This window comes from Prunus avium, chromosome 5 (genome assembly GCF_965620075.1).
Source record: "Prunus avium chromosome 5, drPruAviu1.hap1.1, whole genome shotgun sequence".
Lineage (NCBI taxonomy): Eukaryota > Viridiplantae > Streptophyta > Magnoliopsida > Rosales > Rosaceae > Prunus > Prunus avium.
Genome location: NC_142288.1, coordinates 21,493,955 through 21,511,735, shown reverse-complemented (window position 1 = coordinate 21,511,735; position 17,781 = coordinate 21,493,955). Strand labels below are relative to the sequence as shown.

The 17,781-nt window shown below is 35.0% G+C and overlaps 2 protein-coding genes across 3 annotated transcripts; both read right to left on the bottom strand.

The window, feature by feature from the left end:
- Positions 1–123: 123 nt before the first annotated feature.
- Positions 124–5,697, bottom strand: LOC110759149 (Myosin heavy chain-related protein). Its single transcript, XM_021961186.2, has 9 exons — positions 5,230–5,697; positions 4,699–4,899; positions 4,471–4,593; positions 4,310–4,347; positions 4,122–4,218; positions 1,663–3,918; positions 1,280–1,417; positions 797–915; positions 124–658 (listed from the first exon to the last, which is right to left on the bottom strand). Exons 1-9 carry the CDS (start codon positions 5,305–5,307, stop codon positions 415–417), a joined length of 3,294 nt encoding a protein of 1,097 aa, XP_021816878.2. The 5' UTR covers positions 5,308–5,697; the 3' UTR covers positions 124–414.
- Positions 5,698–13,417: 7,720 nt separating this feature from the next.
- Positions 13,418–16,696, bottom strand: LOC110759158 (remorin-like). Of its 2 annotated transcripts, XM_021961194.2 has the most exons (6): positions 16,379–16,696; positions 15,666–15,894; positions 14,908–14,964; positions 14,722–14,809; positions 14,504–14,585; positions 13,418–14,230 (listed from the first exon to the last, which is right to left on the bottom strand). In XM_021961194.2, the coding sequence occupies exons 2-6, from the start codon at positions 15,877–15,879 to the stop codon at positions 14,009–14,011; spliced, it is 663 nt and encodes a 220-aa protein (XP_021816886.1). In that variant the 5' UTR covers positions 15,880–15,894; positions 16,379–16,696; the 3' UTR covers positions 13,418–14,008. The 2 variants fall into 2 exon arrangements, with proteins under 2 accessions (XP_021816886.1, XP_088109678.1); XM_088253552.1 differs by lacking the exon at positions 16,379–16,696 and having other exon boundaries at positions 13,419–14,230; positions 15,666–16,372.
- Positions 16,697–17,781: the final 1,085 nt, after the last annotated feature.

Below are 17,781 nucleotides of genomic sequence, written 5' to 3'. Positions count from 1 at the left end.
AAACTGCTGCACTGTTGGCCATGGCCAGAAATACAAAAACTATACTAAGATATATAGATACTCTACACATAAAAACGTACAACTCTTCTGATAACATTAACAGGAGCTGCAAAATTGAAAGGATAAAAAAATATAAAGAATATACTAATGATATGATCGTCATATATATTGGACATGAGAACATTGACAAGCTTTAAAAGAATCACAGAAAAAAGCATGGACAGAACACTGAACCACATTAACTACATTGGACATGGGAGCAGACACACAGCATAAAGCAAGTGAGGGGAAAAATTGTATGACCTGTGTACATATATTTACTCACTGCAATGAACAGTAAGGTCTTGATTTTTGGTGTTAACATACTCCAGTTTTTTCAACTGTACATGGTAATATAGGATTAAGAACAGTTTTTTAGCTCCTCTTCGAATTTTTGAGGTTGCGTACTGTCATTACGAGCTGTTGTCTTTCTCCTTCTACCTCTGCAAATTTGAGACTTATCTCTGAATATCTCTCTTGCATCTCTTTTAGTTCACTTTCCATTGATGTATTCCTCTCCTTAATTGATGCTAATTCAGTTAATAAGTCATCATGGTAGTCATTTCTATGATCCACATTGGCAAGTCTCGGTTCTTGCTCTGATGACATTTCATCAGTACTGTGGAAGGCCAAAAAAAAAAAAAACCATTTCAGTAACTTGCTGCATACTAGGAACAAGCAGAGTAAAATTGTAAAACATATAAAACAAAAAATAACTGACTCAGTGAAATTGATAATTTGTTTCTACAAATCATACCTCTTGATACAAGACATATCATTTCCATTTTCTTTGGGCAATAATGCTGAGCGGCCCAAGTATTCAGATCCACTCCTCTCTTCTTCATTTGAAGTTATACCAGTGATATCTTTGCCTACCTGTACCATAAGATGATTGCACAAATACCTTCAGATACAATTAGACAGCATTTAATGGCAAAGGCAAGAAGCTCAGCGTAGACATTATTCAAGAATTAGAGCAAGAAGAGAAGGAGAAGAACTAGAGCAAGATGAGAACTACCTTAAACTCAAAGTCAATGTTCTTACTCAATATGCCTCACATCTAAAACCCTATAACTAATGCCTATTTATGTAGGTAATCCCGTATCAAATAGCATTACAATCCAATTTCGTTTTTTTTTTTTAATAGGAATATGATTTTTCTTTTACATCATAATCCTTCTTATAAGCATAAGCATTGTATCTGATGCATTACGTAATACTAATAGAGAAGTTTACTGACCTTCAGAACTGAACTATTCTGATTGATTTCTTCCACCCTGTTCTCTAACTCTTCGATTATGTTTTGAAGATCCTTTTCCTTCTCCAAAAATGAAGCAGTTGAGGTTTCCAAAGCAGCTTCCCTTAACTTTATTTGTCCCTGTAAAATTAAAAAATTAAAAATTAGAGACATTGTCGGTTCATGCATCAATAAAGACAGTAGCTAGAAAATGATTTGGATGTATCAAAAGATGGTTTACAGTTTTTAATATCCGCTCTTATTGTTGCAAATTTAACTGATCTTCTCTTGGTTTATCTTTCATAAAAATAAAAATAAAGATCGTTTCATAAATAAAGTTTCGTATCAAAATTGTTTCAATATATGACTAAGAACTTAAAATTTACCTCGAGCAATTTTATTCTCTCCCTAAGACCTGCAACTTCTTTTGAACCTTTAGGAACTGGCAAAGACTTATTGTTTCTGTGAGTAGATTTAATTCCATCAGAAACTAATGCACGTCCATTGCTGTCCTTGAGCTTCTTTTCAATGGTTGTGAATGCATCTTCCTTCTTTCTCAGGTCAGCCTTTAGCTGGAAGACCTGCTTTCTAAGTTTTTCTTTCTCTACCTCATCCTCAGATATCGAATGTTTCAAGTCATTACATTGAGCTTTAAGCTCTTCTAATTCCGACTGTAGGAGTCCAACTGTTGCTTCTTTTTCTTCTTTGAGCTGCCTCATTCTATTCAACTTCTCCAATGACTTCTCTGCTTCCTCCTTCAGCATAGCAATTGTACTCACCAGCTCAATTCTTTCCGCATCTCCCCTTTGTATCAGCATCTCAGTTTCCTCAATTGATTTCTTCATTTGTTCCAAATCTGCTCTCAAATTGTTGTTTTCCTCTGCTTGCTCAGAAAGGCTGTTATTCTCAGTTTTAAGCCTATCAATCTCAGACTGGAGCTGTAAGATCACCTGGGAGAAATGCCCCTTAACTTCTTCCTCTTGCTTCTGCTGATGTTCAAGCTGCTTGGATTTATTCTCAATTTCCACTAACATCTGTTCTATCTGTTCAGTTTTCTCATCTATTTGGTCGGAGATCTTCTGCAATCTTGCCTCATAATCATTTCTAACTTCCTGGAGCTCTTCCGTAGTTTTCTGGAGCATTTCTTCTAGTTGACATTTCTGTACACACAGTTCGTTGGCTTCTGTCATTGCTTTCAAAGCTACCTTTTCATTTGCATCAAATGTTGAGGCCATTTGCACAGAGAGTCTTCTAAATTCTTCCTGAAGCCTCTCAGCTGTATTAGCATTTTTGGATCTAGTTTTCCTCAGTGCCTCCTCTGCTCGGATGGCTCTTTGCTCCTGCTCAACTTTCGCACATGTCACAGCTTCTAAATCAGCTTCAAATACTTGTGCCTGCTTCTCCAGTTCATCCTCCAAGCTTTTGATATGTGATTCAAGTTCCTTTATGGTAGCCAACGAATTAGAAAAATCTTCAGCCTGCTTCTTCAGTTCTGTTTCCAAATCCTCAACTTGGGATTCAAGTTCATTCATGCTAGCAGAGGGAGATGAACATTCATACTGCATTTTAAGTTGTTCTTGCAGTTGGCTTTGCTCTAGTTTATATGAGATGTCATGGTTTTCTTGTTTCAATATCTCATAGTCAAGTGCAAGCTGCTCCATTTGGATCTCAAGCTCATCTTTGTCTCTTCTATAGATTTCTATTTCACTATAGAGGTCTGCAATCTGTTTTGCAAGCAGGTGTGTTTCCCTGGCATTGCTGTGCTCCTTAACAAGATCCTCCAGCTCCATCTGCTCCTCATCCTCACTGGTCCCACCTTTTGAGATGGTTGCCTTCAACCCCGCAGCATTTTCAGTGGATTCTGGTCTGTTGGAAATATCAGCTATTTCACTATTCTTCTGCTCCAATATCTCCTCCAGGTCTCGTACAGCAAGAATCAACTCAGAATTTGATTCTTGCGTCTTCTGGAGCTGTAAACGGAGATTGAAAGTCAGGTCCTTCTCATAACTTAGTTCTTGTCTGATTTCATCTACAAGAGCCCGCAGATCTCCACCTTCAAACTGGAACCTGTTTTTAATTTGTGCATCATCCATACGTTTCTTCTGAAAGGCTTTTAGTTTTTCACATTCTGCCTTGAAAGCATCTCGCTCCTCTTTCAAGCTAATGACTTCTTTTGAAAGATCCTGCCCCCTTTTGCTCTCTTTGACTATCTGCTTCCTTAATGTTTGTAATTCTAACTCTGACATATCTGCCTGTCTAGCTAAAGCAACAAGTTCAGCTTTTAGCTTTTCGATCTCGTCATCTGAAGGCCTTTCTCTTGGAAGGGTGTCATGAGAACTCTTTGTTGAACCATCCGTACTTACTCCATGTTCAGAACCTGCAGACCATGCCCATTGTGATCGCTGATGCTCATCATAGGTTGTTGTCGGGGTATAAACAGCAGGTTTATGTTGTACGGAGGCATGACTAAGAGATGACGGAAAGCTTGAAGGATCATGACCGATATTAATGTTTCTCAGTCCATGTTCTCGAGGAGTATCGAGTCCGGAGCCGCTGTCAGAACTTGACAATGTAATGTCAGATCCTATAGATGCCCTACGATTGAAATCAGCATTTTGGGTGGTTCTATTGATTCCTTCATCCTGTGAATCAGCAAGGAAAATTTCAAATCAATAAAAAGAAGATCTTCACATTAAACTTGAAATGATTTTATTACCATCTATTCAACCACCCTCCAACCATCTCAACAGAAAGAAGAACTGATGTATGATAATTAGGAACAAATAAAAAAACTTTTCAATAATAAAAAAATATGCATTCTTTGTATGTATGGCATGAAACTCACGATCAAAACTCTCTCATCTGCATCAGGATTGCTTAAGTGATTCTTCAAGCTTCTATCCTGGGATTTAACAGTCGCATCTTCACAGCCTTCTTCCTCTCTTCAAAATTTACCAGGCAAGGGGAAAATCAAAAATCAGAATTCATATAAAAGCAAACTCCAAAGACTAAGGAAACTAACTACAAGTTTACCTCTGATCAACGTTTTCCTGCAATCTTTGAATGGTAACCTATTAAAAAACGAAAAGAGGTTGATAAGACACAACAATCAAATTGTAGTCTTTATCTAGTTATCTTTTTTGGGAAGCAGAGCTGTAGAATTTTAAAACCAGATAAAGTGGGAGAATACTAACATGTAAAACTGCATTAGAATTAGAATTCTTAAGGGGAAGAGAGACACAGGAAGTTTTAGTAGCCTCAGCATAGTCAGCAAAATCAACAGAAGCCTCCCCAAGAACACTAGCTTTAGAAGATCCCTACACAACATTTTAAAAGAAATCAGATACTCATAAACAAAATTGATATTAACCAGAAAAAAAATCTAACAATTCAATGCTTGACATTTTGTTAATAATTCATACAGTTGAGACAACAAAGTTGTAGAGACAGTCTTTGATCTTCCCAGTTTTCGGCTCACGGACGAATTTTACTGTTTCATAGGCCGGATTTTCCCATCGACAGCTCCCATCTCGAACTGTAGCTTTTTCTAATTTCACAGTTGCTTTTCCCACATCCCCCGGAATAACAGATACAGTCAATGTATCCACACCCAACTTTGGCACCTGAAATCACAAAAGAACACACTTTTATTATACAATTCCAACACCTCAATCACATTCACAGATTCACATTCTTCAATTTCCTCCACTTAGTTGCCAGGAAAAGAAAAGAAACATTTTGCTCTCAGTGAAATGCTCAATTGAGTATGCAATAATCAGCTCTCTGGTTCTAAACACTCATCGAGCCAGACATAAAAGATTGAAACTTCTATAACAAAACATTATTTGGTTTTCATTTTCCTGCATTTTCTCAGACACCAAACAATACCCAATTGAGAAAAAAAAAAAACAACCACAAAGCTTCAATTATAAAGGCAATGAGTGTTAAACAACCTGAGTTGCATGGAACTGCAATTTGAAGACGGCTTTGATCTTGTTCTTGTCGCTTCTCCATCTCGCTGACTTGAACATTTTACACTATAAAAACCCAAACCAAGCCTCGCCGGAACACTCACCGGAACTCCGACACTCACCGGAGCTCCGGTACAACCCGCCGGAACACCACCATTCTGCCGGTGAACAATCCAAACTGAGAACCAAGCTCTGCAATTTTGAAGTTTTAGCTCATTGGCTTAAAAACAGAGCACGAAACAGAGTGTACCCAGTTTAGCTGACTCGGTGGATCAATGCGAGTCGACTCGATGAATGGATTTCAGGGAAGCTTGGACTGTGAGTTTTCGGGAATGGGTTCGAGTGATATGCACAGAAGACAACAAAATTAAGCAGATCTGAAGAGCTTTCTCTTCTCTCTTCGTAACAGTATTTTAGAGAGTGATGACACATGTATTCTAACTTTTTCAAAAGAAAATTTGGGAGGAAATTTATATTTATGTCGTAAAAAATTGAGGGAGAAGCTTCTGTCAAATAATTTATGATTTATTAAGGTAATAGAAAATTAATTTGGAAAAAAAAAATTAGTTTTTTTATCAAATTTTTTATAGTGGTTTATGTATTGGGTCAAGGGAACAGTAAGTATGAAACTCTGGATTTGACATAAATGCCCTTGTGTTTTCAGGAGGTACATTACTCTGGCAATTATTATTATTTTGGGTAAATTCCAATAAAACAATTAAGATTTTATTTGGATTTGATTCAGATATTTAAATTTAACGTTTCTCCCATGTCTGTCCAGTTGTATCGTGGTTAAAATTGCTATCAAATTTTGGACATTGTCACATAGCGGAAGAATTTTTTTTTCCTCTTAAAATACTCGATGATAAACAATTTTGACGGTCATCTTATTCTTTTACTAACTTCCTCGTGCATTTTACATATAAGTAACAATGTGTAATTTACATAACATCGCATGTGTTTAGAATTTATTTGATAACCTTACGCATTACGAGAAAAGTGAATTATGAAGTATCCGAAGTTTATTCGAATGGTTGTACAATAATAAGACTGGGTTTTCCAGCAAGATTTTACAAATATGTCTCTTCGTATTGAGCATGGTTCTCTCCCATCTAACTTAATTTCTCAAGAAAAAGGAAATTAAAAAAAAAACTCAAATATGATAAGACTGGTTGTACTATCATTCTAATGGATTCTTCTGTATATGATAAGACCCCAGATAAAGCTTACACATATTTTTGCCTATTTATAGTTCACCCAAGAATGCATGCTTGCTTGCTTGGTCCATTAATTTAATTTCTTCCTAAATTAAACAAACTAGCCAGTAGCCAGGGGCCCCTTGGCACTTGGCTTCCACAAATGCCCCCGTTGCATTTCAATTCTGACCCTTGCAGGGTTTATGGCAGATGACAAAGACAAGAAACTTGCATCTGGGTTTTGTTGGGTTTTATTTTACCACAAAGAATGTGAAGATTGTGATGTAAGGATTTGGTTGGCTTTTCTTAATTTGGAAGTGTCAATTTAGTCATTCTTATTAACGGGAAAAAAAAGGCCTAAAAGGAACCACCAACGGTCGGTCAGCAATGGCTAATTTAATTTCCTTGATTATATAAATTTAAAGAAAATGACATTTAACCAAATTGGAGCGTTCTCTATCCAAAAAGCAACAAATTATTGTACGTTTTTAATATAAAGGTTTCAATTATAGCTAGCACTTAATTTTCTGAATATTAATGCCTACCAATACCTGCTGACTTGGTATAAACCACACATTATTAGCTTATTGGTGCATAAAATGCTCACAATTACAAACGTGCATTAAGACATTTGAGTCTTCTTCTCAAAAAGAGTGAACATCTTCAATCGATATGTTCAATTGAGATGCATATAAATCTAAAATAATGAAAATGAAAGGACAAAATGGTTCCGACAAATAGATTTAAAAGTAGCAAAATTAATGTCTAAAATATTTTAAAATATTTTTTTAACAGCAGAGCTCGCTATTTTTTACTCTCTTTTAAAACTTTAAAAAATTATAATAAAATATTATAGTATTAAATATTTATGATGGAGATTAGAAAAAACTTATAACATTTTTTTAATTATTATTTAATTTTAGCGTATGCAACTGAAAGAAAGTGAAAATAAATCATTCTTTTTACCTATTTATGGTTGGCACTTGGCAAGTAGAGGTAAATGGTAGTTGAACATAAAATCCCCTTACGTTTACTTATAGTCCACTTTTTACCTAAGCTGGATGCAGGCTTTAACTGTGCCTTGGTTTATTTATAAATCCATTTGTTTTACTTCCAACCACGTGTGATTAAAATTATATTAAGCCCAGTTTGATTGATGCTCTTTCGATGTTTATTAGTTTTTTTATATTCTTCATTGGGTTGTTTAGGCATATGAACAAGTTGGTTAGCAAGTAGCCACAGCTAATAGTATTATAAACTAAATAATTTTTTTTATTCGTTTGTCAAATACCGCATTTCAAGTATCGAACGGTTGATATATTTTAATGAGGCCACAATATGACTCCTCTGCCTATTTCGAAGTCGATGTACTGTTTCATTGTTTTGTTTTAATAAAAATATACCTTTTGATAAATAATAAAAATATCGAATGGTTGATATATTTTTTTATTGAGCATTTAGAATTAGAAGATTTGTGCGAAATTTGATAAAAGAATTAGGTAGCTTGTTGGATTGGTTCTAATGTCTTTTACCAAGCGAATCACGTTAAGATATGTATAATTTGACTGTTGTATATTGTATGGCACTGCGTGTTAGGTAAGTTAGGGACATAGACCAGAGAAACTTTAATTTCCCAGGAAGCGTCTATACCAAAGTATCCTATCTACTGAATTTCATAACCATAAATTTCAACCCATACAATATGAGTAATGTTGCCGCAACCCTATGGATGACACAGTGATAATTGAGATATGAACATGGGGGTGATGTCGTGTACACTCAAATACTTGGGTTAAATTTGCTACAAGAATTATAAAATATGTTAGATTGATGTATTTGAACTAACTAGATGTAGTATATCTGAATTGAATGTGTATCACTTGAAATCCATTTCATTCCTCTTCAAATGTTCACTAGTTATATTCATGCATTCGAGGTTCACTTTAAAATTTGATATTTGCGTTAAATTTTCACATGACTTAAAAACAGTGTTACACGCACGTATGTACCACATTTCATTTAAATATGAGACATTTGTGTGGGTACCATGAGTCTAATATAGACATCATTTTCGCAGAAGATGCATGTTTACAAATAGTTTTATTCACATATGTTACGAAATTGAAAATCATTAACAAAATAAAAAAAGAAAGGGTAAAAAGAAAGATAGAAGACGGAGAATGGGGGTAGCTAGAGTGTGTAGGTTTGGAAGAATGAAATTCTGGTACAACTTTAAAGGTGTGGTACGTGGGAGGAGACAGGAGAAGAAAGCTTTAGATGTGGGAAGATGATAGGGAGTTGGGGTTGCTGCTGTCTGTCTGTCTCTGTATTTCTTTTCTTTGCTTGGCTTTAAAGCTGCCTCATCTTTTTCTGTTCTCTTCTGTTGGCCGAAGCTTATAACCACAGTCAATAAGTAGTTTACTGACTCCACCTCCACAGCTCCAAACCAAAGCGTGCGTCTGCAGGCAGCACCAGACTCACCACCTCAATTTCTTCCAAGTACAACATGTGACATGTAAATATCTTACAATTTCTAATGTCCAAGAGGGTTTCTGAATTACATTTAATTAGAATCAGATCATTTTTATATATAACTTTAATAACTGTCAACCCAACTGCCCTTGAATGGGCTCCATGCCCAATCCCATGTACATCTTTTGCTTTTTGGCTCTTCATCTTGTGGCTGTGTGGTCCTCTGTGTCTGTCTGTCTATGCACAGATCTATTACAGGGACGTTGTTGTTGTTTAGAATATCCGACATTTTAAGCCTTGCGTTTAAGTCAATAAAAACTTTGAGCCTCTTTCACTAATTTACATTTGATTTTTTTGGATTGGATGTTTCGTGTTTATAACGTACGAGTTGTGTCATGATGAATCACTCACATGCTAGCCCACGTTTTATCAGTGATCTAAAATTTATCACACACGCGTAGATGACTGACGTTAGCAAAATTCTTAACATAGTTTGACAACATATTTAAAAGGCGTGTTGTGATAACCAAAAGTCTCAAATCATTGCATTCTATGTTGGCTAATATAAAGTCTCAACGTAATGTAAATTTTGCAACAGATTAAATCGTAAATCTCTCTGTATATTGCTAATTGATTTTGAATTCAATGTTACAATTTTATACAAGTGAGGTGAAAAAATCTAGAAAAATAAATTGCTAAATGTAAACTTGTATGTATTTTAGTAATTAATTTTGGCTTAGATGTTACAATTTTAACAAGTGTGAAGTGCCCGTTTGATAACCATTTCATTTTTAGTTTTTAGTTTTCATTTTTTTGCACTAGAGTATAGAGGAAAATGAGAGCGAGAGAATGGGAGTGAGGATGAGATTTAGAGAGAGGATGAGAGAGAGGAGTAATCAAAGTGAAAACAAAATATTGAAAGTAAAAACAATTTGAAATAGATTTTAGTTTTTGTTTTCACTTTTGTTACTCCTTCCTTCTATCCTCTCATCTCATCTTCGCTCTCAATCTTATCTCCACTTTCATTCTCACTTCCTTTCTCCCTTTTTTTTTACTCTATACTCTAGCACACAAAATGAAAACTAAAAACTAAAAATGAAATGGTTATCAAACGGGCCGAAGTGAGGTCGGGGGAAAAGGGTTAAGAGGAAACTTCTCCAATATCTTCCACCACAAGAAACTTTAGACCCACATTTTAGCAAACAAAAAGAAAAAACCCCACACATAAGAAAATTAAAAACTGAACTTGACGACATGCAATTTGCTAGGAGGACCCTAAAGGATGCTTGTGTCTTGTAACAAACAACTCCATGTGTTGTTTGGCCTAAATCAGTGTGGCCAACTGTATTTGCATCATTAAACCTCCTCCAGTTCATTGCAAGTGATGGACAAGTTTGAGAAGAGAACAGAACACTGAACAAGGGGTCCATTTACTTGAATGCTGAGGGCCATGCAAAATTGTAATGCGCCACTACTTCTATCATGCTCCAATTTAAAAAATTTCATCACACTGACATATCCATTATTGTTTTTGGTTTCATTTACCACACACGTATGGCTCTATCTATTAATTAGTTTCGTACTTTTGGTGTGCTTGTGAGTTCCTGTGAATTGCATTTAATTTGCATAGCTCAACAATCATGCAAACTCCTATCTTTCAATTCCTCTGTACTTTTTGTGCTTTGATTTTCATTAGATGTTTTACTATACAGCAAATACGTAAGTGTGAAAAATCGCTAGTTTGCTACCTTAGGGATGAGATTTATGGGTGCTTTAAGAGATTCCGAAGTTCTTTTAATGGTATATTCACTTATATCAGTAATGGGTATAAGAAGAAATGGAATTATGTCAATTATTAGCTTCCCCACATTTTCTAGAACACATAACCTTAAAATCATTAGCGCAATAGCCTCAAAATCAGGAATTGGATCAACTAGAGGACTCAGTTAATATAATTCCAGTTCTTTACTTCCCTCTTTTCAAGTAAGTAAACATACCATTAAGAGTTATCCAGAAAAATTAGAGGTTATTACTTATAAATGACTGCATGGACTTATAAACCCATGTTAGATTATGATAAAGAAAAAGTCATTAGTGGGGAGCCAGGAAGAAGTTGGAGAAGTGCCTCTATCTGCAGAGAAAAGCAGTGAGAAGCATAGATAAAGATGTAAATTGATGCTTAGGATAATGTCGCAGTCTCGCAGAGCAGAGGGGAGATGGTAATCATGACTTGCTAGATGGTCCCTTTAAAACTTTTCCACCTTATTAGCAATGAGAGGGACCCTTAATCCACTTTGTTGGTTGAGATCTTGGCTTTAAAGTTTTAGCATCCATATATTTTATTACACATATAGGCTCGAGTCACGCAGCTTATGTACATCAAATTACCAAAGTGGAAGACTTTTTGGGATCATTATTAAGCTATCAAATCTTAAGAATCTACGATCATAATGCATGAAATTACCCATTTAAGCATTTAAAAGTTGCTCAAGCTGCATCGTGGTTGAAAATATTTATTATCATGATTATGAAGTTGAAAAATAGATGGATTATAAATTTCCTCTCTTAATTCTATTTCCTTTTCTCCTTCAATATCTAAGTTTAAGCAAATGCATAGCGAGCGACAATGTACTTCCCATCAACTTTGGGAATCTTGTAATTATTAGGTAAACCTAATTCAACAACCTCTCGCATATGTCGTAGGTATTGAAAATATATATTAATGAACCCAAAGCTAATCATTAAACTTTTTGAATTATTAATTTCTCATCACAAGCTAATTATTATAGCAACAAGAATTTCATCAAAGACAAATTAGTTCCCTTCTAAAACACATATAAAATCAAGGATTCATCTCACATTCAAACAGCTTAAACCTTTCACAACATTGATAATCCAAGAAAAAGGCTATGGTCTGTTTGGGAGGGCTAAAAGCGCTTTCTAACAACGTTTGGTATAAAATGCTCGAAGTGCTTTTAGGTCGTAGAAGCTCTTTCTAGAGAAGCACTTGGATTTCTTATGAAAATTTCGACATCTTTATAATAAAAACACTTTTATGAGCATAAGTGCTTCCTAAAAAAGCAGTTCCAAACGGGCTCATGCATGTTTTTTTTTAAAAATCTGAATTGTAATTTGGGTCTAAGATATAAATTTAGCTAGCTTCTTGCATATGTTTCAGAGCTTGATCAGTCATGTGAAGGATATTTCTTTATACTTTCATCTTTATCTGTGTGTCATGTGACAACATCTCATATAAAAAGTGCACAGTGTGATTAGGCATTTGGGTTAGCTTGTGGAAATAAAAAGATCATATAAAGACAACTTAATCTTTTTTGGTTTCATTTTACTTTATCTTTATGTTCCTATTGCCATAATTGTCATCAAAAAATTTGTAGGACAAGGACTCGGCTGAATCCCAACAAAGGAGATGGGAAATGATGAGACTAAGTGCACACATGAGAGACAACAGAAGGTGGCCATGTGATGGTGGTATCCACAAACATATGAAAGATAGAAAAATTGGAAGCAAACGACCTCTTACAAAGTTACAAGGCATAATTAAAGAGACACCATCTAAGATACTTTCCAAGAAGGTCCATTGGTTTTGGTTTGCTCCCCTGGAAGCACCTCAAGCTGTCTCTCTCTCTCTCAGTCTCTCTCTCAAACAGTTTTTTTTTTCTTTCATTTTTTAGAATCGATCGATAAAATTACAAAGAGAATACCCTATCATACATGAATTTTAAAGAAATGGATAACGAAAAATTTGCAAACGAAATGTATTATGTCTCTCTCAAACAGTGTTATATATGTATGTATGAGCTAAAAAATAGTGTTATATGTAAAAAGACGTCTAGTTCAAGAATCAAGTGCCAAAGGGCAAAAGATGAAAATAAAAAATACGAAAGTGAAAACACAAATAAATAAAGAAAATCACGTGCTAAGACAGCCCAAAGTGAACAGGTATCACGTGACGAAAGAAATCTCAAGTGAGGGTGGAAAAAAGAGTAGGTGGGGAGTGGGGAGTGGGGACCTTTGAGTGGGCCTACGAACTCATGAATCTTTTTTTTTTCTTCGTTAGATAATAATTAACAAACGCATGAAATCCAATTTAGAAACAGAATCTGACTTTATTTAAACGGAGCATCTGGGAAACAAAAGAACCAAAAGAATTTGGCAACGTGTGTTTGGTTACTGAGAAAATCAATACGCAAATATTGGGCCATAATTCTTCAAGCACTGCTCACTCAACTACCAATTTTTAAGATTTCAACCAATTTTGGGAGCAAGTAATGCGAATGGGGCCTATATAACACAAACTGTTCGGCCTAAGTTGCAATAATCAAAACAAAAATGAGAAGTAGATAAGTATGCAAATGTGAGTTAGGCCAATTAGTTAGGGTAATGTGTCCGTCTCTTTGCACCCGAGTTTAAAATTCCTTTCTCGTAAATTAAAGTAATTAAGAATATCTCTATGTTCCTTAAAAAAAAAACACCATATAGTGTATTTAGTGGGTGGATTGAGTAAAATTATTACTTTTATTTTATTTTGTGTGGATGGAACAAGAAGTAGTTGGGTAGGACGAGTTAAGGGAGGCGACAATACCACCATTTAAAATATAAAATAAAAAAATAATAGCAATGGTAAAAAGTAGTGGCCCAAAAATTAGAAGCCCAACATTCAAGTGGGCTTTTGGAAGTGGAAGTTTTATTCCAAGTGTTTGGGGTGGATTATTGCAATGGGCTTGGAATGAGCTTAGAAGTTTCAAAAGTTGCCCATTTTTCTTTGCCATATATGTAAATTGTTATACACTTTACAAATCCTAAGAATAAAAGTTTATACAGTTATTCTCTCATCCGGATGTTCGCACGTTATTATCGTGTGGATGTTATTGTAAACAAGGAGGAAAACAGAGTGGTGTAGAAGAAAATACATGATGTTCACATGATAATAACGTCCGGACGTCCGCATAGGAAAATTTCTAAAAGTTTATATGGTTTGCTTTTTTATTTTTTATTTTTATAAATGTTGCATTAGAAATAAAAAGCTCAAACCAAAGTGGAAAACAAGCCCCTCCCTTATTTTTTATGGTTAATTACCTAACTGCAGAATGCTGGCAGATGAAGCACCCAAGTAGCAATTTCTTTGGTGTAATTCCAGTAGAACGAAACTTTGCAGCTGTCTCCTCCACCCTGAGGCATTGCTCTCTCTGTTTGGCTTCAATGAAAGCTCTCCTTTGGTCTCCTGCCTTGTGAATTTCAGCCACTTGGTTCTTCATTTTCTCAGCATACTCTGCCTTCTTTCTTTCAAATTTTTCCTGTCATTAGTCCCCACAGATTAGTCGATCGAAACACATTTTGGTCAAATATCAAAAAAGGGTTCTAATTAGATTATATGAACTAGTGTTAACTTCAAGCAATGTACATGTTAAGTTGGTACAAAATACATTGTCAGATAAATGGTATGACAAAAAAAGAATTTCTGTCCAGAAGCGTGTAACACAAGATTATTTCACGACTACGACAAAGTTCCAATTTTCATTTTATTTTTATTAAAGATCATAATCTACTACAAAACATGGTTTTCTTACCTCAATTTTTTTGAGTTCTGCCTCCACAGAAGTTTTCTTGCTGTCTTCCCACAATTCTAATGTTGACATTCTTCTATATGCCCTGTCAATAGTTGAAAATGTTGGATTAATTTAATTACCTTAATCAAGCATGAAAGAGCATGATTATTGTAAAGCAATAGATACTCCAATAATTTTCATGTTTAAGCTTATATAAAGCACAATAGCCTCCCTCATACTTGTTCTCTGCTTTTGTCTTCTCACTTTCCTCCCATGCTTTAATTAGGGCCAACCGTTTCTTTGTTTCAATTTGTGCATACAAAGCATCTGAAGAAACAATATGAAGAAGATGATGATTTATACATCTCATAAATTGAGGGATGGACCAAAACAGATCCAAAGAAACAAGAACATCAGTCACATACCTCTCTCAGTTGAACCCCCTCCTATTATGTCTTTCTTTACAGCAGGGTATGCACTCTCTGGTACGACCGTATGATCGAAAAATTTACATGTTAGATGAAGAATATGCACAAAATATGAACTCCGGAAACAGATTGAATGCAAGAATTAAAAACCAGATCATAATAGAATTGAATAGAAAATTATAGTTACTTAAAAATTAAAAAAATTTCCTTGGGTTTCAGTTCATGCTTGCAGTGTTTCCAGAAGAAAAAGTGGCTGGCTGGATACATGCAATTCCCATGCTTCCTCTCCTCAACCTTTTTATTCTCCACCCTTCTTGTGACTTCATATTTTATTTAGAAATTTTTTTCCTTCAAATTCTTTTTTTTCTTACTTCCAACCTATTTTATTATTTTTGTCTTGGCTAAAGCCTGATCAATAGGATCCAACTTAGCAAATTACCTAATCAAACTTAATGTCTCATATTTTATATTTTTCAGATTCCTAAAATACCCCTACTTAAAGTTTGATAGTTGTTATATCTATATATCGTGTTAACTTTCTAGCAAATTTAGAATAATTGAAAAGTTAGAAACTAGTAATTGTCTAAGAAAATTGGATGGGTAACAAAAATGACAATGTTTTGTAAACAAACGATAATACATGGGCAATTGCTGAGACAGGGTAGGCATCATAGCAACTGAAAATTGTGTGCAACATTAATCAATAATATCTGTGTAAGTAATAGCATAGAGGGAGGGAGATAGAGTGTGTGTACCTTTGACAGCTGCAGCAGGTGGAGGAGGAGGAGGAGGAGATGCCTTCTCATCAGAAATTGGGATCACGGTCTTGTCTTCAACGACATGGTTTAGAGCTCCTTCTTTATTCTCAATGACGCCGGGGGCTTCTGGTTCTGGTGGTGGTGGCGTTGTTGTGGGCGCAAAGGAAGCTTCAAGCTCATTAGCCTGCTTCTTGGGCTCTTGATCTCCCATGACGTAGTCTTTGAACTTGGCCACAATTCACACTCAACAAAAAATAATTAAAGAGAAAAATGAAATCAACTGCAACTGTCACCAAAATTTATAGCCAAAACCCAATGATCACAAAGAGCTGGCTTCGACGACTCCGAAAATCTGTCTTGTGTAGCAAGAAACATATGTTTTGCTGGAAATCCCTAGGTGAAAGGTGATGTGCGGTAGCTAGGAGATTACATATATAATAAGGTACAAGGGAGACAAAAAAAGGCATTCTTTGTGATCAAATGTTTCCAATTGAGTTTCAAATCAAAATCCATTTGAGTCTCAATTGAGTTTCCAGTTGAGTTTCAAATACTTGGGATATATGAAGAAACTTACAAAAAATTTGAAAGTGGAAGAAATATTGCCTTATGTGCATACAATGCATTTGAAGAAACAATATGAAGAAGAAGATGACTTATACATCTCATAAATTGAGGGTTGATCCAAAGAAACAAGAACATCAGTCACATACCTCTCTCAATTGAACCCCCTCCTATTATGTCTTTCTTTAAAGCAGGGTATGCACTCTCTGGTACGACCGTATGATCGAAAAATTTACATGTTAGATGAAGAATATGCACAAAATATGAACTCCGGAAACAGATTGAATGCAAGAATTAAAAAACAGATCATAGTTGAATTGTAATTTACTTAATTAAATTGGGTAATAGAAAATTATAGTTACTTAAAAATAAAATAAAAATTCCTTGGGTTCAGTTCATGCTTGCAGTGTTTCCAGAAGAAAAAGTGGCTGGCTGGATACATGCAATTCCCATGCTTCCTCTCCTCAACCTTTTAATTCTCCACCCTAAGTTGCATGGTCCCTTTGTTTTCTAAACCATATAGATTGAGGGGAATTAGATTCCGGAATTGGAGTAGGAGTAGTCTTAATTACTACAACGTTTTCGTTGTTGGGTTAAAGTAGATGGCAAATTTGGAATTTTGAAAATTGTGTGAGGATATAATGGGTAGAAAAGATAAATTCCTAATGGGTTAGTTCTCTATGAATTAGAATACCACCTCCCACCCAAGAATTGGAAATTCATGAATTCAATTCCAAATTTGGTGTTGGCCCCATTTACTTTTCAATTCCTTGATGTGAAGTAAATGGAGGAATCCTCCATAGGTGGAATTCAATTCTTGATGAGAATTCCAATTCTTGATTAGTAAACACACCATTAACCTAAACATGCATGAAGGTATATATATATATATATATATATATATATATATATATATATATATATATATAGAGAGAGAGAGAGAGAGAGAGAGAGAGAGAGAGAGAGAGAGAGTTTTTATTGAGGGACACCCTTGTAGGGCCCACTCCGCATGAGAGAGTTTTTATTGAGGGACATCCTTGTTGGGCCCACTCCGCATTTTATTTCACTAATCAAACCGTCTATTTTTAGATAATCATTCAAAGATCATATCTACAAAAAAAAAAAAAAAAAAAAATCATTTGAATCCGATATCATTTTACCACTAAATTAAGTTATTGAAATTTTAGTACTTTCTTCAAAGATCATCTTCAATTTGTCTAATTTTTTGAAGTTCTAACGTACACCATAAGGAACTAATCTCTTTGTTTTCAAGGAGCAGAAGAAAAATAAAAGCATATATATTAGAACTTCACACTTTCATTTTTCACCATGCTCCTTGAAAACGAAGTGATCTAGGAGGATCTCAATAAATCAATACAAGTGAAAAGTATTGGCTTAAGAGGGACGAGGGTGTGCTACACCTTCGAAAGTAAAAAATAAAAAATTCACCCTTGCACAGGCTACACCAATTTATTCAGATGGGATGAATACAAAGGATGTTAGTTGAATTTGGACGATGCATACTGTGGGAACCGAATTAATTCGTAACCCT